Here is a 24259-nt window from a genome sequence, read left to right on the forward strand (position 1 = left end):
TGGCGCTGTTGAAGTACACCCCCTACCTGCATAGCGATCGCTGGCGGATTTTTAACGTAGAGTTTTCTGTCGAGCAACAGAGTTGCAGCTTATATAATCACCGGCTAAGTTAAATATTGAAAAAGACAAAAACAATTACTGAGGCTACATATAGCCAATTAGTAACATAGCTAGCATGCAATTTACTCGTGAGGGGAAGGTTCAAGGATTAAACTGCATGGTGAACTTAAAATTACCTGACAACAACACCTCAGGTTCAATGAAGAGCTTTCTATCCAAATGTATGCATCTTTTTGGATTATTCAAGCAGAAGAGCCCTTCTCATAGCATTACAATTTTAATATTTCCAATAAAATCTTTCATTATCCCCTTGTGTTTCTCAAGTTTTATCATGAAATGGATGAAGAATGAAAAACTTAAGAGATGCAGTAACAGTATGCTATACAGAACACACTATTAGTGGCTGAAGGAAAAGTGAGTCACTGAAAACTAAATACAGTAGAGATTTTATATCTTACAGGTAACTGATTTTCTGAGTAAATGTTGTGGGGAGGAGGTACTCTTTCCATAAGTTCAGTTAGAAAAAAAAAAGCTTCTTACAAACTACTTAAAGGTAAGGTAATCCCTTCCCAATGAGAGTTAACATGCTTTGGGCAAAGCATAAAATAACAATAGCAAAAACTAAGCTAAAGTGATTTCAAACTATCACAAATTTTCTAAGTAATTTGTTATTTTCCTAACTATACTATACAAAACTGAGTCCTTTAATAGAAGTATACTTTCAACAAAGCTAGATACAGTTGATAAAACTTAATGAGATGGCAGTAGATAGGTGAAGGGAGGTGGGTAAGTATTGCCCACCAGACAGGCCTTATAACAAGGACTTTCAGGGTAGTTAAACTGGGAAGTGTAACTTAAAGGACTCAGGTTTGTATGCAGTAGTTATAAAAAAAATACAAAACACTTTTAAAATTTGTGATTTGTTCCTACCAGAATACAAACCTTTGTCCTTTAATAGGAGACTTATCTACAGGAAGGAGGAAGCTCATATAACCAAACTGGCTGGTTCATTTTCCCAGGAAATGTTAAAGCACTTCAGCCCTGTACAGGAGCAAAAGCGATGACTCCTGTCAACCTCATAACGACTTGGATATGAACACGGGGCAGGTGCAGGGCTAGGTCACTACCAGGGACTACTAGACGGTCAAGGAAGAACCTTTATTTGTGTAGAAGATATGTTGTCTGACTGTATTTTCATTTATGAGAAATGGGTCAGCAACCATTTGCCCAACCTCCTGCCTCATCTGGGAGGATGAGGGAGATACTCTTGAACAAAACTTAATTGTTAAAATAAGTTGCTCTATCATGCACTTTACCTGCATCTAGCATCCAGTCCAGCAAATAAGTGAGTGACTGCTGCACCCCCAAGGAAGGGGAAGAAAGCAGAGGTAAAGGGACACTCAATCTTACCTCTCATTCAAGGCTTAAGACCCGACTTCTAAGACGAGATGTTTCTTGTCCTGTAAAGGAGCTATTATTGCTACATGATCTGTTGAGCAACTACCACCAGGCCAAAGATACAGGTATCCAGGGACCCGTGGGTGTAGCCTACTTCTATAAGTAATGAGCAGAGAAAGTGTTCTATCAGTATCCAGACTCTTAATATCAAGAATTGCAACTATGATACAGTAGTTTCTTCCTGAAAGCTGGGATGGATCCGATATGTCTGGACTTCATGCGCCCTAATCCATGATGGACCTCTCATGTCCTCACCTGTATGATAAGCACATCTGATAGTCCCATGAAGCCAGAAAAAAAAAAAAAAACAGTGTTCTAGGATCTCTTCTTTTAAGCCTTATATGACAGTAGAAGGTTGTGTCTTCCCAGGACAGGAAGACAAATAAATCCTGGCCTCTGCTAGTTGCTTTTCGTAAGTAAGAAATGAGGAAAGACTTCAAGTCATGAATGGCTGGGTTCTAGTTCCAGGCCAAAAATGCCTGAACCAAGGTAACAGAGAGATTCTATATTTCAGAATGACTTGTGACAGTTGGAAGGTCTCATGCCATTGATCAGTCATGGAGTATGGTATGATATCTAGATCAGCCTCAGAATGAAGGAAAATCTAGATAAGTTAGCGTAAAATGTTGAAAAACCTAACAATAACACGAAGAGATAATAGTGGTGTCAAATATAGGGGTATGTGGAGAACTAGCTTCTCTAAGGCGTGGAACTCGTGAGCAAGGAGCATGTACGCTTGGTATGCAGTATAATCTGAGCACGTACACGCGCGGGAAGGATGTACAGTCCGAGCAAATATGCGTGGAGACCTTGAGCATGGAGCGTGTATGAGTCAAGCGTTTACATGTGGAAGGCAGTACAGTTCAAACTCATACACTTAAGAGCCTGTATGCATGGAAATTGTTAGTGTGGAGATGGTGTGCTTGGAACAGTTGCACAAAGAACTGCTGCCTGTGGAACACTTGTGCATGGATACTGGTCTCAGTGACAGTGCTTGCGGAAACCTTTCACATAGATAGCTGTCTTGGTGACAGTGTCAAGATGGGCTGCTTTTGTCCTTACACTGCTTGCATGAGTGGGGGAGTACATTCACCCTGATTCTTTTGCTGGATTCTCGTCTTCCTAGGAGGTTATCTTGTCACCTTCCAATATCTGTCGTAAGGATGGGAAAGATGGTGGCTTCATCTAACCCAATCGAGGGTATGACAGTTTGGTTTCATACAAGACTGAGTGCTGGTAAGAGGCATGTGAACAACTATGCCATGTACTACTCAATGATGGGTACGATCTTGGTATGTAACGTTCTCCAGGAACTTGCCATTCTAATATATGCAGGGAGAGATCAATTGGAGACCAAACCGCTATTGTCCTCTAGATGACTTCTTCTTTGGGCAAAGTAGCAGCACTTGGTAGTACATTCGGTATGAGATCAAGAGTTATGCATGCCAACATGTTTTCCAACTACGGGACAAATTTTGGCAATCATTACTCCTGGTACATGACCAAACAGGTGGAAAATAGCCACGTACCAATGTTTCTTCCTATTAGGGGACATAAATCAACACACATTGCTTCCCTCTCTCCTGAAAGAGAAATAATCCATTAAGGGGGGAAAGAAGGGTGGTACCCTTCATCCTGGAAGTAAATGTGCTTAGATCCATATGAGATGCTCATGCCGATGTTTCTTCCCATTATGAGACAGCTCTCAGTACTGTACTTCTCTTGATACAACAACGAGCATAGGCAAATGGTGTGTGAACATCCTTACTGTGTATCTGTTAAAAGGTTTAAAGGCTGCCCATGAATGGCAGAGGAAAGAGACAGTGACACTGCCGCATCAACCCAGACAATGCCATAGAGACTGACCATATACAGTATACATATGATCACAGCACCCAAGCTCCCTCTCCACCCAAGCTAGGACCAAAGAGAGCCAGGCCATGGCTGCTGATGGCTCAGAAGATAAGACCTATAGGCTCCCGCAAACCCTCCTAGGTCACCACAACCCTACAGTAATCTCTCAAGGTGAGGAGTGTTAAGTACTGTATGTCTTGAGAGTATTTATATTTACTATCATCATCATCTAGTTATTGTTATTTAATTGCTCAGATTCATACATACATCAAGTACAGTATACAAAAATGAAGCGTGATTTTCAATGAATCTACTAAGAAGCATAAAAACAATGTGTATTTTATTTCATTAGGGTGAGAGAAAAATCTAATGCAATGTAAGAAATTTATATGGGTCTAGAGCAAATATGATGACACCAAGAGCAGAAAAGGCATTAACAGAGTGGAGAGCTGTAAATAGTAGATTGTTACTTGCAAAGTTCAAATCAAAGCAGTGCAATATGAGTATTATAGTTTGCTATGCACCAACAAATTATTACCCTGAAGAAAGGAAAGATGAATACTATGAAGAACTGTAACCTGTAATAGATGAGATACCAGAGAGAGACATGAAAATTGGGATTGGCAATTTCAATGCTAAAATTGGAAGGACTAATCAACGGATAGAGAATGTGATGGATGGCGAGGGTCTTGGCAAAGTTGCAAATAAAAATGGAGCCAATTTCATACGTTTCTATTCAACAAACAATCTTGTTATTGGAGTTACTCTTTTCTAGCACAAGGTCATCCACAAATATACATGGATTTCACAATGTGGTAATTACAAAAATCAAATAGATCATACTGTATTGCCTTTAACAAAGAGAGAAGGAGGACTCTTGAGAAAAGTAAGAAGCTACAGAGGTGCAGATATTGGTAATGACCACCAGCTCCTCATTGCCACACTGAAATTAAAACTGAAAGCACCAAACAGAAAGGTAGATAAATATCTAGGTTTGATACAACTAAGCTTCTAGAAGAAGAGCACTGAGAAATAATTGCAATGAATGTAGGAATCAATTTGCAATCTTAAGACTTTAAGAGATGAAGAGCAGACAATTAATGCAGAATTGTGTGATATTAAGAACATATATCAGTCAGTTGATACTGAAGTTTTGGGAAACGCAGTCACAAGAAGAAAGCCCTGGATATAAAATAATAAGTGGGTTACTATAAAAAGAAGACGACAGAAATTGATTGTTGAAAGTTTTTGAGAAAGTAATGAAAATTACAATGTATAGCATAGTAAGTAGTCCAGTATTGATAGTGAGGTAAAAAAAAAAAAAAAAAAGCTAGGAATGACTGGAGAGAATATTTAGACAGAAAGCAGATGAGGCTGACAAAGCTATGAATTCACAGAGTGGTTATAGTGTAAGAATTGCTCATGGAATTATTAATGAAATCTCTACAGGGACAAAAAAGAAGAAGCATATACACATAAAAAAGATATGGATCTGATATAACAACAGAAGATGAAGAGAGACAATGTTGGATGGAACACTTTTGTGAGATTATGAATAGGAGATAGGAAAGAAATAATTGGATTGATATACCTGAAGCTGATGAAGACCTTGGTTTGCCCATGAATGACTTCAGTGTGTTTGAAGTCGAAGCTATCAATAAAAAACTCAAAAGATGGAAAGCCCATGGATATAAATGAATAACTGCTGATGAGATGATACTGGCTGAAAATGAAGCAACCCCCCAAGAATACTTACAAGATTATTTTGTAGAATCTGGCATGAAGAAGCAAAACCTGATGAATGAGAGTTAGGAGTGTTAGTGAAAAGGGCAAAAAAGGAGACCTGATTGATTGCAATAATTACAGAGACATCACACTTACATAAGTTATGAAAATATATAGTATGCTTATTCTAAATAAACTGGAGAGAAAAAACGATGAAAAGTAGAGATGAACAAGCAAGATTTTGAAAAGATAGAAGTTGTACTGATCAAATTCTCATTTTGAGACATGTTGTACAGCAATGTGTAGAATATAGAAATCCACTTTTGATGGCATTTGTGGACTGTGAAAAAGCCTTAGATAGTGTGCACCAGCCAATTTTGTGGAGAGTCCTGCATTAATATGGAACTCCTATTAAATATGTAAATTTGACTACGTCTATTCATGAGCACAGCATGTGCAAAGTTAATGTTAATGGAGCCCTATCAAATGAATTTCCAGTGAACAGCAGAGCACTCCCAGGGAATGTGTTGTCACCTATGTTGTTTATCCTATTCGTGGCTTTAGTAATGCGTAGAACAGTCGTAGATAGTGGAGAAGGATTGAACTGGATTGGTAATAGGATATTAGCAGGCCTAGAGTATGCTGATGATGCTGACCTTATTAGCAGAACACCACAGTATTTGCAATGCTTGCTTACAAGAATGCATGAAATATCACAGGAGGTTGGGCTCAAGATAAACAGGAGAAAGACAGAGATGATGAGAATGGAATATGCAATGGAAGATGAAATATCATTGGAAGGAGAAAGGATTAATGAGGTGGAATCATTTAAGTATCTATTAACTATGATCTCCAATACAGGGTCTTGAGAATTAGAGTTTAGTGAAAGATTGAAAAAAGAAAATCAGCAATGGCTAGGTTAAGTAAAATTTGGAAATCAAATAGCCTGAAATTACATATAATAATCAGACAACTGTATATATTAGTTTAGTGAGATTGGTGTTACTATATGGACATAGTTGTGGTATGACAATGAAACAATCTCCAATAGATTTAGTAGATTTGAGAACAAAGCCCTTAGAAGAATATTGGGAGTTAAATGGCATGACACAATTAGAAATAAAACTATGAGAGATTACTCAAGTGCCATAAGTGGATGAGATCATGATGAGGGGCATATAGAGGTGGTTTGGGCATGCTCTTTACACTCCCCGAGAGAGATTAGTTCACCAAACGTTTAGCTGGGCTACACAAGGCACTAGCTGAAAGTGTATCTATCAAATGAATACAAATAATTTTAGTAAGAACCTATAGAATTATGTAAACGAAATTCCTTTATTACAAAAATCCTTACAAGCTTTTTGGGGCCACGTTATTGTGACGTATCGCGTGACACAGCCATAAAATAAGCACCAAAAGGGGGTCTACTGTAGTTTTGTACAACAGGATAGATACCTCTCTGGGAACTTGAAGTCAACTACAGTACACAACATCCTCCAGAAAGTAGATCACAGCTAAATTTCCCCTTCGACCTTCAGCTTGAGTGCAGCTCTGACAGGAAGCAAAGAGTGCTGGCCGGATGTTCGTTCCAGGAGTTGGATAATTTCCCTTTCCGAGGGAGAGTTAACCTCCACCAGGTGTTGAGCAAATTTCCCTTCCAAGGGAGAGTCCCTACACCAGCCACTGTCCAGCAATCTCCTCGCTTGCAGGGAGAATGTCAGACAGCAGCAACAGAGATTGGTCGCCTTTCCCATTCACGGGAGAGACTACCTTCACCTGTGTGGTTTCAATTTTGGGGGATGCCTCTAGCGGAAATTGGATTCGTCCACGCCCCGCCCTTGCTCTTTGGAGCTTGGCGACGAAGGAGTTAGGTGACTGCTTGCAGTTCCTACTCATTGCCGCCGTACCCTTAGGCTAGAAAACAAGTCTCATTATTGCAACTTTCCCCTATGGTCTTTGTCGCAGATGGTGACGACTGCCGGCCTCTTGCGGCCGCCTCCCCTTTCATCGACAAGTCCCGTATGAATCAACTCTTCGCGGTTATTGCCAACATCATGCCTTTGCGCGCAACAAAGCTCTTAGACCCTCGTTAGGCCAGGTCCTTTGGGACCTGTGCCTCATGATTTTCACCTCTTTTGGGGGAGAAACTACTCATAGGCTATAACTCTTCAGGGTTATTCCTACATCGTGCTTCTTGGGGAACAACAGAGTTCATGGAGCTTTGTATTCCAAGCCCTTCGGGACCTACGCCTTTTTTGTTCCCTTTCGAGGGGATGACATAAGGCTACTCACCACCCTCTTTTGAGGGGTAAGATGAGCATGAGTACTTCACAAGGACCTCAGTTTCGCAGAGAAGTCATGCGCAGTGTTGCGCATCCATCCACTAAGTTCAAGTGAGCTCTGCTGCCCGACAAAGGTCTGTGAGCAACACAGATTGCCCGTCTTAGTACCCATGGCGGATTTGCGAGACCCTATTAGCTCACGTGTGCTACTCCAGTAACACAAAGAGCTTCAGCTTACTGTTACAAGTGAGTGCTACTTCAGTAGCACATACTTACTCACATCACCTGTGTTGAGCCTTACAGGTAAGATTCAATGCTCTCCTCGCCAGCGTTCGATGACTCTTGGTGGTGTTCGCAAGCGCTTGCCAGCATTTGCTAGTATCAGATAACATTCACTGATTCTCACTGGCATTTGTGAGCACTTGCCAGTGTTTGCTAGTGTCATATAGCATTCACTAGTTCTCGCCACCTGCCTAGTGTTTATGTTCTTTGTGTTCTGGGCCAACAAACCCTTACATGCGAGACTACACTTCTTCATGGGAAACTTTTTTCCCTGAGGAATATTACACAACTACAGGCATTCATTAATACTCCGTAAAAAGCTGAAATTAACTCTTCTGATGGCACATGTACTCTTGCCAAAACAAAACCTCAGAGTAATTGCCTCAAATACAGTTTACTAGTGACTCTGGGCACAAAGAATTCTCGCTAGACAGCAAGTTTCGTGAAACTTAAACCTCCAGGGTTAATTTCTCAGGCTTGTTTTCCCTATGGAATGGAGAGCTCTTCGGAGCGCTCGCACAAAGAGTTAGAGACATATACCCTTGCAAGGTTATCTTTTTTTTTGCAAACCTCTACTCCCAAGGGAATAGTGTAAACTTCTACTTATGTGTATGAACGATAGTAAGACCCACCCATAAGGCAGCCAGGCAAACATTGTCAGCTTCTCACGTTTACAAACGCTGGCAACCCCTGCCCGAGGCAAGACAACAATATCAACGCAGGTATGATCGCTACACTACCTGTATGCTAAAAATGCTACAGCTACTTGATAATCAAATTCTTTGGCAATAATGTCACGATTTGTCGCTCATGCATTATTCCTGAAAGCCAGCTCAGGCTCGTTTTCAAACGCTTATCCGGAGGTAAAGAAGTTGCGCATGCGCAGTCGTACGCGAGCAAGCAATCATTCTGCCGACAAAAACTATAAAGCATCTAATAATTAGAACTCAGTTCTAATAAATCTTTAGTTTCAATGGCTATACAGTAATACCTTGACATACGAGCGCCCCAACATAGAGCAACTTGAGATACGATAACAAACTTGACATACAAGCAAGCTTACAGGTGCTAACGCTAAGTGGTCAAGCACTTGGGAGCTGCTCTCGAGGCCCACATCGCTCATTCATTTCGCATGATCTCCAACTATTGCACACATCTCCGGGCATTGCCTGTGTTATTTGTGTTGTTTACGTGATTTTAAAGTTTATTCATAGACAATAAACTTGATAAGTAATGGGTCCAAAGCAAGCGAGTGGAAACATTAGCAATGATAAGAAAAAGCGCATGATGATGATATTGGTGAAGCGTGAAATTATCGAAAAACATGAGCGTGGTGTCCGTGCGAGTGAGTTTGCCCTCCTTTATGCTAAGAGTACATCAACGATATGTGCCATACTTAAACGGAAGGATGTTATTAAGTGCACAAAGCCTTCCAAAAAACTAACCATCCTATGAAAGTTACAGACTACTGTAATGTAAATGATGAAATGGTAAGGCTTCTCTTGTTGTGGATCAAAGAAAAGCAGATGGCAGGAGATAGTGTGACTGAGACAATCATCTGTGAAAAAGGCAGTGAAATCTACGAAGACTTGAAACAAAGGGAAGCAGCTGAGAGTGAGGAGACATCAACGCCAGTGGAGACGTTCATAGCTAGTCATGATGGATAGATTGAATCTAGGCTTATGTGCTAATGCCAACGGTGACGGCAAGATCAAGCCATTGCTGGTATACAACTCCAAAAACCCAGGTGCTTTCAAGAGTCACAAGATATTGAAAGAAAAGCTTCAAATCACAAGGCGAGCAAATTCAAAGGCATGGGTTACGTGGCATTTCTTTACAGAATGGGTAAATCTGTGCTATGGTCTGGCAGTATCTGTTGAAGAAAAACCTGATATTGAAATGTCTTATCATTTCAGACAATGGTCCTGGTCACTACCCAGGTCTTCAAGATGACATTCTTGATGAATTCAAGTTCATCAAGGTCCTCTATCTCCCGTCCAACACCACGGCACTCCTCCAGCCCATGGACCAACAGGTTACATATTTCCAATTTCAAGAAGCTGTACACAAAGTGTTTGTTAAAAAAAAAATGCTTCTAAGTGACAGATAACACTAATCTCTCGCCCTTCTTGAATTTGGGGAGGAACACTTCAATATCATGCATTGTTTAAAAATTATTGACGAGGCATGCCAGGGTGTAACGCGAAGAACCTTAAATTCAGCATGGAAAATATTGTGGCTAGATTCTGTAGCTGAAAGGGATTTCAAAGATTGTGTTGGAAGATTGTGTCTCTCGGCGAGTTCATGGGACTGGAGGTAGACGAGGCAGATCTCAACGACTTTGTCAATGAGCATTAAGAAGAGCTTACGACGTAGGAGTTGAAAGACCTACAGACGATGCAACATACGGAGGTGTTGCAAGAGCTCAGTAGCTAGGAGGAGGTGGGACCGGAGGAGGAACTTCTTTCTTCGAGGGAGATTAAGGAAGTGTTGGCTAAGTGACAGGATGTTTCTGATTTTCTGGAAGAGAGACAACCGCATAAATTGTCTTGTGGTCGTGCTTCAGCTCTTTTTAATGACACTTGCTTGACTCATTTCTGCAAATGAAAGGGAGAAAGAAACAAAGCTCCTTGGATATCATCTTTTTAAAAGGCTTGCAGCAGGTAAAAGTGAAAGCAAGACAAAAAGAGCCAAGACAAGTGAAGAACGGTGAAAAAAAATTTTTAATTAGGAAATAAGATTATATTAAAAAAATATTTTAAATTAAGTAGGCCAAGTTCAGTTAATTTGAAGTTTAAGTGTTACAATACGTTGTGTAAGGAACTGTGTAAATACCGTATATGTACCGTCCAATTCTCTCTTCCTCCCTCCGTACACACCGCTATTAGCGACTACTGTCTGTCTCAAAGATAAGAACTCCATAATTGCAGCTCACAGTCCAGCAATCATTTATATAATTTTGTGAGTGTATGTAAAGTATTGAAGCAATTAAAAGCATGATTTTCCATTGTTATACCATAAAGTGATTTTAAGTGGACGGGAACGGATTAAATTTTTTTTCAGTTACTTTATGTGGGAAAAATTTACTTTAGATACCAGTGCATTGACATACGAGTTCGGAACGCATTATGCTTATATGTCAAGGTATTACTGTAGTCCTTACGGGAAGTTAGGTTATGCATTACCCTTCTATTTTCCTGTAACCAAACATAGGAGGTCTACCCTCAAGTAGACTCTGCCTTCATGCCGGGCAGTTCCTTCCTAGCTTTCCAGTAGGGCGTCTATTGTTTTTTTTTAAATACTGTACTTGGACTCCAAAGCTTTACATAAGCGAATCTGTTTCCAGGAAGGGAACATCTGAAGCTTATGCCAGTTTGGCAGATTCATCAGAAACGAAGAAATACAAATATTTCATTGTTAGTAGGAAGACTGTCTCGCTTGTACATTCTCCAACAAAGTTCTGGACGCTACAAATAATTTGGGCTGCATCCATATTTGTCCTGCCTCCCTAGTCTGTGTTACTGGTGTGTATTGGGACTTGTGCATACATTACCTGTCTAACAATAGATTGGAGATACACCTCAATCTTACCTTTTGGAAGTAATTACGTGCGATCAGTCGTTAGAGACCGTTCTCTTGCCCGACAGAGATCACTAAGGAGATTCGATGTTATAACATCTCTCTCTAAGGAGTACTATACTGGCTACGCTGGTATTACCAATCTGTAAGCATACTTACTCGGCAAACTACCACTGGACTGGAGGCAGTTGTGGAGGATTTAGAAAAATGCACTCAACAACTCATGTGTTAATACGACTTGAGTTCTCTATTTGTGAAGCCTTTGCTTCCAAACAGCACCATGTAACAGTCTTTTTTTTTACCTTGAAAGCATATGATACTACATGGAGATATGGTATACTTAAAACCATTCATGAATTGGGATTAAGAGGACAGCTACCACTGTTTATTCAATGATTTCTTTCACATAGAGTTTTTCAAGTGAGAGTGGAGGAAACTCTATCAAAGAGAGAAAATGTCAGGAAGAGGGAGCTCCTCAGGGTAGTGTGCTGAGTGTAACCCTATTTGTACTAACAATTAATGGGATATCCTCAGTCACTCCCCAGGAAGCTCTCTCAACACTATTTGTGGATGATCTCTCCATATCATTTGCAGGAGCTAGAACAGCAATAGTTGAGAAAACTACAACTCTCAATTGACAAAATTATCCAGTGGGCCAATATAAATGGATTTAAGTTTTCGACAAGTAAAACTGTTGTTGTCAATTTCTGTCGTATTCGGGGAGTACATCTAGACCCGAATATATACATCAAAGGTCAACGGATTCCATGTGTAAGTGAAGCTAAATTTTTAGGCTTGATATTTGATTGTAGGCTTACATGAATTCCTCACTTAAAAGTGTTAAATGCTAAATGTCTTCATGGTTTGAATCTTTTAAAAGTATTTTCCCACACATCATGGGGGTCAGACAGCAATACTATTTTAAAATTATACAAGGCCCAGATATTTTCAAAAATTAGGTATGGGTGTGAAATATACTCCTTAGCCACCGCAAGCCGATTAAAGATATTAGATTCAATACATCATGCTGCTAATAGGTTGTCCCCAGGAGCGTTTAGAACTTCGCTTATCCCAAGTCTCCTTGTTGATGCTGGAGAATTACCAATAGACCTTTACCGAAAGTCTTCTATTGTTCGGTATTGGTTTAGTTTGCAAAGACTTCCTAATTCTTTAGCCTATCAGACTGCAAGCCTGGTAAAGCACACATCATAGTGTACTTAGCTGCACCCAAAATCTCCGCAACCTTATGGTTTACGGGTTAAACAATTAATATACAGTCTTCATGTGATTAGAAGTAAGGCGCTTCCATTTAAGGTATCATCAATGCCTCCATGGAAATTACCAGAGGTCTCTTTTTTTTAAATACTTTATTGAAGCTAAAAAGAATATGACTTACTTAGAATCCAGGTCTCTTTTTATGCGTATATAGTAATGGTTTTAATTGTAGAGGTGTTCTTCCTCCAACAGCTTCCATATTTACTGCCAAACTGTATGGCATACTAACTGCTATCAACAAAATAATGTTGGAGGAGGGTAATTTTACCATTTTTAGTGATGCAAGGAGTGTCCTTCAAGCTTTAAAAGTTTTCAATTCTAGTAACCCTTCAGTTTTAAAAATTTTAGAATGGCTTTTTATTGTTGGACTGAAAAGTATAATGGTTCGATTTTGTTGGGTTCCAGCACATGTACGTGTGACTGGAAATAAGGCAGATTTACTGGCAAAGAATGCTGTATCCCAGTTGCTACCAATTAGGTATCCCATTCCCTGTAATGATTTCCTACCCACCATCAAGAAATTGTTTTATAATAATTGACAACAGCACTGGGATAGTCTAGCTGGCAATAAAATGAGAGAAGTAACATATGTCATATCTCCTTGGAGGTATAACATGATGCCTAGAAAGCGGGAGACATCTCTTTGTCATCTCCGCATTGGTCACACTCGGTTGACACACGAGTTTCTGCTAAATAGCCAACACCAACCATATTGCGATGACTGTTTGGTACCCTTGACCATGAGACATTTGTTGATCGAATACCCCACTTATAGTACTGAAAGAAGTACACATCTGTTTGAGGCTCAAGGTGAGGATGGCAGGTTCATCTTTGCTATGATTCTCGGACATGATGTTTCATACAATAAGTGATATTTTTAATTTTAGTTCAGAAGCAGGTCTTTTGAAAGCTATCTAACTGTTATAAGGACATTTTTGCTTTAAGTGTTTTAAACTGAATTAATATTTATCTATTCATTCATAACAAATAATATCGGCGTCAATGACCTTAGATGTCAGGATGCCATATAACTCATAATCAATCAATCAATTAATCAATCGTAGAAACCATTCCGCATGTTGCCACAGCTGAGTAATGAGGGTCATTGCTAGATTTTGAGATGCCCTGACCTTGTTCAATAGAAGGGGGGGAAATCACATAGATGTTCATCCTGTCCCAGGGATGTTGAAAAGCATCTTGTCAGAGCACTTGGGGATCTTTTACATGAGAGGAGTACATGGGAAATTTCAGGTTGCGGGACGTCGCAAACAGGTCGATTGTCAGCAAACTCCACAAAGCCAAGTTTCTGTCGGCTATGTCTTGATTCAAGTACCATTCGGAGCCAACTATCTGAGTCCTCCTGCTCAGATTGTTCGCCAGCATGTTCTTCTCACCTGAGATGAATTAAGCTGTTGAGGCTACCGAATCTTCTTCCATCTAAGAAGCTTGTCTCGATGGAGGAGAAGGGACTCCCTCGAATCTGCCAGAATCAGCCAATCATCTAGGTAACGAAGGAGATGAATACCGTTCTTGTGTACCCAGGTGGACGATAGAGTGAATACCCATGTGAACACCTGCAGTGCTGGGAACAGGCCGAAGTGCAGCCCCTTGATTTGGTATATCTGCAATGCTCCTGACTAGTTCGACTGCACGGACAGTGTTGGAGAGGCAAATGCACCTCTTCCAGTTCGTCCTGCTGGGCGCACAAGCTCATGAGGTGAGAGCTGGAAAAGTGCACTGGCTTGCTTTTGTTTCTCAGTTCTTACATGTAATTAATCTACCTGTGTGCACTAATATGCGTGAGTCTTGATGGAAAGATTCGCCCAATGAACACAACGTGTAGCACAAGTGAGATGTGCACCTTCGTCAGGCAGATGAGTGTGCCCACCCACCTCGCTAGGTGGTAGGGTGTGCCATGCTATGCAAGTCTCGTCTGCTATATTCCGGAGCGTGCTAACTCGTGAAGGAGTTTTGCATTATCATATGTCGGGTCAGAGGAGGGTGAGAAAGTGTGAATTGAACGATGTATCCCTCCTGGAGTGCGAAGACCGACCGAGGTATGGTCCCATGCAAGAGTAATCTTGTATGACTCGTCTCTCACAGAAGCCTGGTGGGTAGCATTATGCGCTCCTACAGAAGGAGGCATTCGCTCGTAAAAAATACAGTTAAAGCTGTGGGAGATGGGTTGCACCAGCAACCTATTGGTGCTTGTCAAGTGACTTGAAGCTTTCTTTCAATATCTTGGGACTCTTGAATGGGTTTTCGGAGTTGTTTACCAGCAGTGGGTTGATCTTGCCGTCACCGTTGCATCAGGACTGCTGGAGGGGCAGCAGATGAGTCCTCCGACACTACCACGTTGACTAAGGACAAGGGGTAGACGTCTGACGCTCACGCCCGCTGAAGATCTACACCTTGGTGCAGGAACTGCAGCAATGCCTCCTTGGAAGGAGAAGTGGGCAAACCCAATGCAGGCCACATCTGCAATACAGGAGAAAGAGATAAGGCCTCTTTCATGGGGAGAGCCGGGGCCACCTCACTAGGGGAGGCAACACCATCTCTCGAGGACCGAGGTTGACCATGTGTTAAATGGTCCACACTACTACTCGTAGGCCCTAGGAAGAAGCCATTTGAGTAGGAGCTTCGGAGGAAGGTCGGAAGGTGGAGGAAGAAGCCTTGGGTTTCTTCTGCTTCGAAGCTGCCTTTGAAGAAGAGTCCCGCTTAGACTTCTTCTTCCACTTGCGCCCAAACCTTTCCCACTGGGAGGCAGATTACACCCGAAACTTAATACACTTGTTGTCTATGTCACAGCGTTGACTTCTGCAGACTGTGCATAGGCTGTGGGAATCTGTTTCTACAGCAGACATGAACTTGCTGCAGGTGTGGCCCTCCGACCCGGTACAGGTATACATGGCTGCGGAAGAAACTCAGCACACACACACCCACCCTGAAAAGAAAAGGGGAAAAAACAGACAAATGGCAGTCCAATATAGAGAGGAGGAAGAGAGGCAACAACCGTTCTCCATCCAAGCCAAAAGTAAAGTGAAGCTCAGTCACAGGTGTGTGAGTGAGGGGTGTAGCTAGCTACCCACCCTACCTCCCCTAACTAGCAGGATGGGTAGTTAACCCTCGCTAAATTCTAATGGCTCGTCCTTTCAGCTTCACCGAAAGTCATACCCCTAATAAATAGCGTTGGTTTGTATTCCAGTTACGGAACAAATTACAGTAGCGTATTTTAAAAAATAACGTTTATTGTACCTTTTGGAAATTTCTTACCGGCTGTGGCATGTCGACAACATCTTTCAAAAACGAATCCATAATCTCAAACCAGTAGCTTGTTGGCACATACTTTTCACCAACTGCAGCAGCAGAAAGTATCTTCTTTCGCTCATTATGATATTTAGAGCGCATAAGTCTTATTTTTGCCTTAATTGCATCATTGTCCAAACCTGACATCCCCATCTGAAAAGCCAGGTCTGCTATGGCAGCTTTGCGTGCTTCCCTTAGAAGATAAAGGTCACAGTTTGTATTCCATAAACACTCATGTGACTTATAAGCATGTAAGAATTTCACTGTTGTCACAACACTCCAGCGGGCCGGCATTCTGGTGGCTCTAACTTTTTGAATGATCAAAGTTAATTAATACTCCACAAAATTTCTGAAAAGCCCAAGTACATCTGGATGAATCATGCTTAAAATATGTGTAAATATATAGCGCCACTACACAAACAATGGCCAAGCCACACTTTTCATTGCACAGTACATTACCGTGATCACAGCAGGAGTTCACACTGGCTGATTTTAAGAAAAACTTACTGCATTTTTATACTACTGCACTTAAAAATTATTTTGTCAAAATATCACAGATTTTAAAAGTAACGTGTGTTTTTCCTGGCTATACGAACCTAAGTCCTATGGTAAGGGTAGATTCTGGCAACAGCTGATAATGACCAAAAAAAAAAAAGAATTATCAAGGTTCTAGTAACCGGCACTCAGTATCCATTAATGGGTCCAAATCTGGCAGCTCTCCGAGCCTCCAATCTGATTCTACCTGGGACTAGCGGGGTGGATGCAGCAGGAAGTGAAACCTAAAGGAATTAGGTTTGCATAGCTAAGAAAAATACAAATTACTTTTAAAATTTGTGATTTGTTCCTACGCCACTACAAACTCTTATCCTTTAATAGGGGAGTCATCCTAATGAGGGAGGAAGTCCGCTCAGTCTGGTTAGAAGAGTAGAACAAAGCATCCTTGCATTCCATTATCCACAGTTGATTGACCAACTGAGTTACGGCCCAAGAGTTTTTCATAAAAGCACCTATTTTCAGTGAGAACAATGTTCTTGTTAAGGACTAATTTAAGTAGTGAATTTGCCATAACTGACATACTCCCCCCTGAAAGTAGTGAGGAAATTTTACACTTTAATCTTAAGTAAAAATAACTACCCGTCACTACTGTGCTCAGCCACATTAGTGTCCGTAATAGCTCCGTAACTTTTCGAAGGCTGGTCCCAAGGGAGGAAAAGAAGGAAAATAGGGAAGAAGGCTAGTCATTCATGCTTTCATACATGATAAATTTGTAATAATTTGTATTTTTCCTAACATACAAACATTCCACTATTCATATTGGTTATATTGTTTTCGGAAAGGCTGAACAAGCCATGATAATTTTTAGTGAGAGATAACTACCGCACCCGCTAGTTGACAGGTGAGGGTGGGGGAAACCGGCTACCCTGCTCGCTCACACATCTGGGTTGAGTAACCACTTTCCTTACTGGCAAGTCTTCTTGGAGGGCAGGGTGGCGGGCCAATGTGTATAAATAGGCGAATGTTTGTATGTTAGGAAAAATACAAATTATTACAAATTTGCCATTTGTTCCTGCACAAATACAAACCTTCCACTATTTATATTGGGTAGACTCCCTCTTACGAGGGAGGAAGTCCTTTACCATCTGGCTTTGGTATTTTGACACGGGGATCTCTACTTCGGTAAGCAGAAAGTAGTAGGAACCCTACCCTTGCTAAATTTTCGTGCTATGCTCTATTAGGGGCAAGTGCTATTAGCGGGCTGCAGAAGTTTGTGTTCGTGAAACTAGCAACCTGAATACAAACCCGAGATTCCTTAGACTTTACACAATACCCTCCCTCAAAGAGGCATTGGGGCCGTAACAAACTATTATTTCTATACTTGGGATACACAAGTGAAAATGAGTCTTACCTGCAGAGAGGTGAGGTAAGCTTGTGATGAGGGACCATGGTGCTGTTTTCCCCAAGGGGGGAGGAGCTAGTCATTCTACTCATTCACCCCAGATAAACCCAGGTAACTTTAGTCCTTAACCCTCTGCTACTTGTCCAACAAGGAGCTTGAGGTGTTTAGACCATTTGTTGTGCAGCCACCACAGGACCTATGAAGAACGTGTCTAGGTTCCTGTGGGTTACATCTTGCAGGTAGTGGGCAGTGATCGTTGTTTGATGTTTCCACATGCCCGCTTGCAGTACCTGCGCCACGGAGTAGTTAATTTTTGAACGCCAGGGACATTGCAATGCTACCGACATTATGAGCTCTGGGTCATTTGGAAGGAGGAGGGTCTGGATTGCGGGCGAACTCAATCATCTTCCGTATCCAGGAGGAATTGGAATTCCTAGTGATCCTCCTCTTGCCCTTCTCTGTGTCGACAAACAGTGCTTGTACACGGGGGCAAGCTGCTGCTGTTCTCTTAAGGCAACACCTCAATCAATCAATCAATCACTGGACAAAGTAACAGTTGGTCTGGATCTTCGGTTACAGAATGAAGACTCTATCCTGAATGGACTGAACCTAGGATCTAGTACACCCAGATTTTGAGTCGCAGCAATAAACTCGGGGACGTAGCTGAGAATTACTTTTCCCCATCTCCTTGTGTGGAACATGTCAGAAGATAGACTGTGGAGCTCACTAACTCATATGAGAGTAGGAACACTTGTCTTCCACATGAAGTGGGGATCTGTTGCCTGGCATAATGGTTCGTAAGGTGGGCCCTTCAGGGACTGAAAGATCTGAACCACGTTCCAAGTAGGAAGTCTAAGTTCCAACTGGGGACAAGTAATCTCGTAACTTCGTATGAGTAAGGAAAGTTCCAACGAGGAGGAAATGTCTACTCCTTTCAGTTTAAAGGCAAGACTCAAGGCTGAGCAGTAGCCTATGACTGCCGAAGCCGAGAGAAGCATTTCTTCCCGAAGGTGTACAAAGAACTCCAATATGGTTGGAACAGTGGCATCGAGGGGAGAGATACCACTTCCACAACACCATCCACAAAACACCGACCACTTAGCCTGGTAGACTGACGCTGTTGAGTGCCTAAGGTGTCGAGCCTTCCCTTTCGCAACTCATTGCGAAAAGCCTCTCTGTGAAAGGAGGTGTAGGACAGTCTTCAAGCATGAGGCCCGAAGCAAAGCTATCGCTCTGTGGTCGGTGTTGGCGTGTGGTTGTTTGAGTAGATCGGGTCGTGGAGAGTTTTCTCGGGGTCTCTGTGAGGAGTTGCAGAAGGTCCGGAAATCATTCTGCATGATGCACTATAAGCGTCATTAGTAAGTTCTTGCTTACTCGTACTTGGTTGAGGACTTTTCTCATCCGACAAAATGGGGGGGAACGCATACATGTCCATGTTTTCCCATTGATGTTGGAATGCATCTTGCTAAAGAGCCTGGGGATCCGGGACTGGTGAGCGATACAACAGGAGCCTGAAGTTCAGGGATGTTGTGAACAGATCCACAGTCGTGGAACTCCACAAAGACAGGACTTTGTTGGCTACTAGATGATCCAAAGACCACTTGGAGCCCACTATCTGAGTCGCTCTGCTCAGATTGTCAGCTAGCACATTGCGCTTGCCCGGAATGAAGCGAGCCGATAGGGACACCGAGTTGCCTTCTGCCCATCCGAGTATCTCTACTGCTAGAGTGCACAGTAGCTGCGAAAAGGTACCGCCTCGCTTCTTTAGGTAAGCAACTACTGTGGCATTGTCGGTCATCAACAACAATGAGTACCTGCCAGGGACTGGTGGAACCGTTTCAGGGCGAGGAAAGCTACTCTCATTTCTGAGAGGTTTATATGCCGATACCTTTCAGAATCGGACCACTCGCCGCAAGTGGGCCCCCACCCTTCTTTGGACACTTCTGAAAAGAGCAACAATTCTAGGGAGAGAACGCGAAGATCTGTCCCTTTGCAGAGGTTTAGGTCTGTTACCCACCATCTGAGGTCCGTCCGTTCCTCTTGCCCTATGCGAAGCCGAGTCTCCCTGGAATTGGTGGTCTGGTACCATTGCGATTTCAGCTGCCACTGGAGAGATCTCATCCTGAGGCAGCTGTTGGGCACTAAACATACCAAAGAAGAGAGGTGACTGAGCAGATGCACCCGGCTCTACACTGGGAGATCTTCCCCCTGAGGAATGGCCGTGTTATCTTCCTCAGCCTCCCAACCCTTTCATCTGATGGATATGCTATGTGCATTACAGTGTCCAATAGCATGCCTAGGTATACCAGTTTATGAGAGGTAATCAGATGAGATTTCTCGAGTTTACCATGATCCCCAGATCTTGGCAAAACCTTAGAAGCTTATCTCGATGACGAAGAAGGGACGCCTTCAAGTCTGCCAAAATCAGCCAGTCGTCCAGATATCTTAGGAGCTGGATGCCGAATCTGTGAGCCCATGCTGACACAAGGGCGAACACTCTCATGAAAGCCTGAGGTGCTGTGGAAAGACTAAAACACAGCACCTTGAACTGGTATACAATATTTATTGGTCTAGGGAGAATCTTAGATACTTCCTGGAAGACAGATGGATTAGGATCTGGAGGTATGTGTCCTTTCCGATCCAGAGTGCACATGAAGTCTTTAAGTCTGATAGCGTGTCCGACAGTGTCGGGCGACATCATGCTGAATGGAGTCTGCTGGACAAACTAGTTCAGAGGGGAGAGATCGCAGACTGGTCACCATCCTGCAGTGCCTTTTCTACAAGAAAGAGTCGACTGTAAAAGTCTGGAGACATGTTGCGGACCTCTTGGAGAGTTCCCCTCTCCAACATGGTCTGGACTTTGCCCTGAAGAACTGACTCCTTTGAAGATCCCTTTGCATAGGAGTCTGATGGGAGAGGCACTCGAATCAGTGGAGGGAAAGATACCGTGATCGAGATGCAATACCCCGAATGGATCACCTCAACCTTCCAGGGTTCGGCCTCGTGGTGAAGCCACCTCTGCCATCGACTCTCAGGCATCCACTCCCAGGTGGACATATGGGAAGACTACCCATTCTAGAGGGGTCGGCCTCGGCCAGAACCCTGTTTGCCTCTGCCTCCACGGAAGGACTTTCTTCCTCGAAAGGGCTTACTGGACATCTTGTCACCCTGCTGTTTGGGGTTGCTAGCCTTTTTCGTTGGCAGTCTAGGAGCTGGATTCCTTTGTGGCTGAGGAGGGTGAAGTCTTGAAGTCAAGCCCTTGTGAATGAGGCTTTCTACATTTCTCAGGCACCCGCTCGACTTCCTCTGGATTGAACAACGAACTCCCCTGGAAGGCGGCGTTCCTGAGCCTTGCTACCTCGGCCTGAGGGAGTTGTTTATGGAACTTCCTTATCACGGCATCCCGTCTCCTCACGATGGTGTTGGCTCAAAGGTTCACCAGTTGATGAGACAGGAACTCGAAGGCCAGAGTGCCGGACAATAGGAAAGTCACCATAGACTTTCTTGTGGACTGTTTAGATCAGTCCTGAGACTGGACCAATTGTCCTATAGATCCCAACCAAAAATCAAACCAAAAGGTAGCCTGCATGGCATACCTCGCAACCTTTTCCTGATTCAGGATCAAGGAGGCCAAGAATGAGACAGGCAGTTCTGTTAACTTTTCAAAGGGAGTTCCCTTCGAGAGTGCTTCTATAGAATGGTCTAGAGGCAAAACTAGTTGCAGCTCAGTGAGGATCTCATAGTACTTCTGCTGCGTGATAAGAGGAGGTGGGAGGAGTTTGGAGGAGGAGCTGGTGCGAAGGGAGGAAGATGACCCAGTCACCTGGGACACAGCCTTCTGCTTGGCACTCTTCAATGCCTTTGACCAGGGCAAAGCTTCACTGGCCTTCAGGGGTCTCTTGAGTGCCATAAAACTGGTCTAGGACCATATCCTTACCTTCATTCAAGAGGAATGGCCGATGGATCTGGCAGCCTGCTGATGGTTTGGATGCAGCCTAACACCTGCCAGAAGGCGTGTTCCCTCTCCTTTCACTACGCCTCCGTCATTTTAGGGGAAAATGTCATCATCATGATCACTCTGCTCATCCACTTCCTAGCTCTCATTCATAGGAGCCCAGAGTGGGTCAAGGTTGTCATTAAGATCGACGGAAGACTGGACAATTCCCGAGGACGTACATGGTTTACTCCGAGTCTGAACTCGACGTAAGGGAGGCCTGGCCGAAGATTTCGGGATGATAAATAAATCTATTGCCTCTCTGTGCTACAGCAGAAGTTCCTTCATCAGTGTAGGCCTTGTGGCTTCCATTGACCTGTGGGAGATGGGACTCCACAGGGGCAGGAACTGTGCCACACCAAGAAGAGTGAGGTGCCTCCCTTGGCACTACCTCGGCTGGAGTCAGACGGAACGAGTCTGTATAGGAAATCGTCCGATCCTGCTTAGGATGAGAAGGTCTAATCCTCTTCCTCTTCCCTTTGGGCGTTACCTGTGGAAACTTGAACTGTAGGGTACTCCCCTGCAATTGTGGAGCCCTCTTTTCCCTGGTTCTCTTGCGAGGAGAGATGTTCTCCTCCTTGTGTCCTTAAGAGTTACCCCTAGGATCAACTGGGGAAGAGGGGCCTGGGATGAGAGGAGGCAACAGAGGAATCATGAGAGTACCGCCTAAGGACTAGGAGCGGGGACTGAACCCCGTCACAGCTTACCGAATTACATTGAATAAAGCTTTAAGCCATGCGGTGTTGCAGGCTCCAGATGTGCTGGGAGGGAGATCCTTATGGTGGGGTGCATCCCTAGGCTTAGGTAACTCAACAGGCACCTTAGCTTTCTTACCTGCGGGAAAGATTGGCACAGACCTTCCCATCGGGTGAGGAACTGGGCATTGTCGGGTGGGCAACAGGTAGTTCAGGGCAGGTGGAGGCCCACGAGGCTGGAAGGACTGGTGGGAGTCTTCCATAGCGGAAGGTATACCCTGGGAAGGGAACCCTCCTGCAGCCAGAAAAGGTGATGAAACCTTGTCCGGGGATGATGGTACCACTAGAGTGGGACGAGACGGTTTTCACGAGGTTGGAATTTTGAAAGACCAATCTCTGCGTGACGCTGATACGTCACAAGAACATCACTTCCATATCAACTTTATCATACGCTTTCTCCAGATCCATAAACGCAACATACACCTCCTTATCTTTAGCTAAATATTTCTCACATATCTGCCTAATTGCAAAAATCTGATTCATACATCCCCTACCTCTTCTAAAACCACCCTGTACTTCTAAGATTGCATTCTCTGTTTTATCCTTAATCCTATTACTGTAATCAGTACTCTACTATACACTTTTCCAACCCCACTCAACAAACTAATACCCCTTGAATTACAACATTCATGCACTTCCCCCTTACCATTATATAGTGGTACAATACACACACAAACCAAATCTACTGGTACCAATGACAGCATAAACACATATTAAACAATCTCACCAACATTCAAGTACAGTCACAACCCTTCCTTTAACCTCCCAGTTCTCACACCATCCATACCAGATGCTTTTCCTACTCTCGTTTCGTCTAGTGCTCTCCTCACTTCCTCTCTTGTAATCTCTCTCTCATTCTCATCTCCCACCACTGGCACCTCAACACCAACAGCAATTATATCTGCCTCCCTATTATCCTCAACATTCAGTAAACTTTCAAAATATTCCGCCCACCTTTTCCTTGCCTCCTCTCCTTTTAACAACCTTCCATTTCCATCTTTCATTTCAATTCTCGAACCAGCCTTCTTTACTCGCTTCACTTCTTTCCAAAACTACTACTTATTCTCTTCATATGAACGACCCAATCCCTGACCCCACCTCAGGTCAGCCGGCCTCTTTGCCTGTTACCTTGTGTTTTACTTCCACAAACTACTCCTTATTCTCTTCATATGAACGACCCAATCCCTGACCCCACCTCAGGTCAGCCGGCCTCTTTGCCGGTTACCTTGTGTTTTACTTCCACATTTTTCTCTCTGTATCTTTCATACTTCTCTACACATTCTTCAAATGCCCCTTTTTTCTCTTTTACCTTCACTCCTTCATTCCACCATTCACTACCCTGCCACACACTTCACTTGCAATCCCAACAAAATTTTCTTTTACTAACTTCCACTCCTCTAAACTACCAGTTTCTCGCACTTTCACTCTGTCATATGCCATTTTCAACCTTTCTTGATATTAACTTTTTACCTCCGCTTTTATTAACTCTTCAACCCTCGCTGGCTCCCATTCACATCCAACAACTCTTTTGCTACAACTAATTTCCCTTCCACCAAAAAATGATCAGACATACCGTTAGCCATACCCCTAAACACATGCACATCTTTCAATCTTCCAAACATTCTTCTAGTTATCAACACATAATCCACTCAAGTCCTTTCTACCACTCTTCCATTTGCCACTTTTATCCATGTATACTTTTTTTTATTTTCATTTTTGAAAAAGATAGAACTTATCACCATCTCTTGCTCAACACACTTATCTACCAGTCTCTCACCACTCTCAATTTCAT

At 42.9% G+C, this 24259-nt stretch overlaps 2 protein-coding genes across 11 annotated transcripts in view; both read right to left on the minus strand.

Moving 5' to 3' along the window:
- The window catches only part of LOC137615232 (DNA repair protein XRCC3-like), a 400961-nt gene that overhangs the window by 214678 nt on the left and 162024 nt on the right, over positions 1 to 24259 (minus strand). The gene's annotated exons all lie outside the window — the stretch shown is intronic.
- The window catches only part of LOC137615230 (uncharacterized), a 62797-nt gene that overhangs the window by 8179 nt on the left and 30359 nt on the right, over positions 1 to 24259 (minus strand). For 7 of the 10 annotated variants that reach the window (XM_068344915.1, XM_068344914.1, XM_068344921.1 and 4 more), the window contains exon 2: positions 15771 to 16170. The exons of 2 other annotated variants lie outside the window; for them this stretch is intronic. In XM_068344915.1, the coding sequence (XP_068201016.1) occupies positions 15771 to 16115 (345 nt within the window). In that variant the 5' untranslated portion in view covers positions 16116 to 16170. The remainder of the gene's footprint in view (positions 1 to 15770; positions 16171 to 24259) is intronic. One more of the 10 variants, XM_068344922.1, reaches the window with a different exon arrangement.

The sequence above is a fragment of the Palaemon carinicauda genome, chromosome 21 (assembly GCF_036898095.1).
Source record: "Palaemon carinicauda isolate YSFRI2023 chromosome 21, ASM3689809v2, whole genome shotgun sequence".
Classification (NCBI taxonomy): domain Eukaryota; kingdom Metazoa; phylum Arthropoda; class Malacostraca; order Decapoda; family Palaemonidae; genus Palaemon; species Palaemon carinicauda.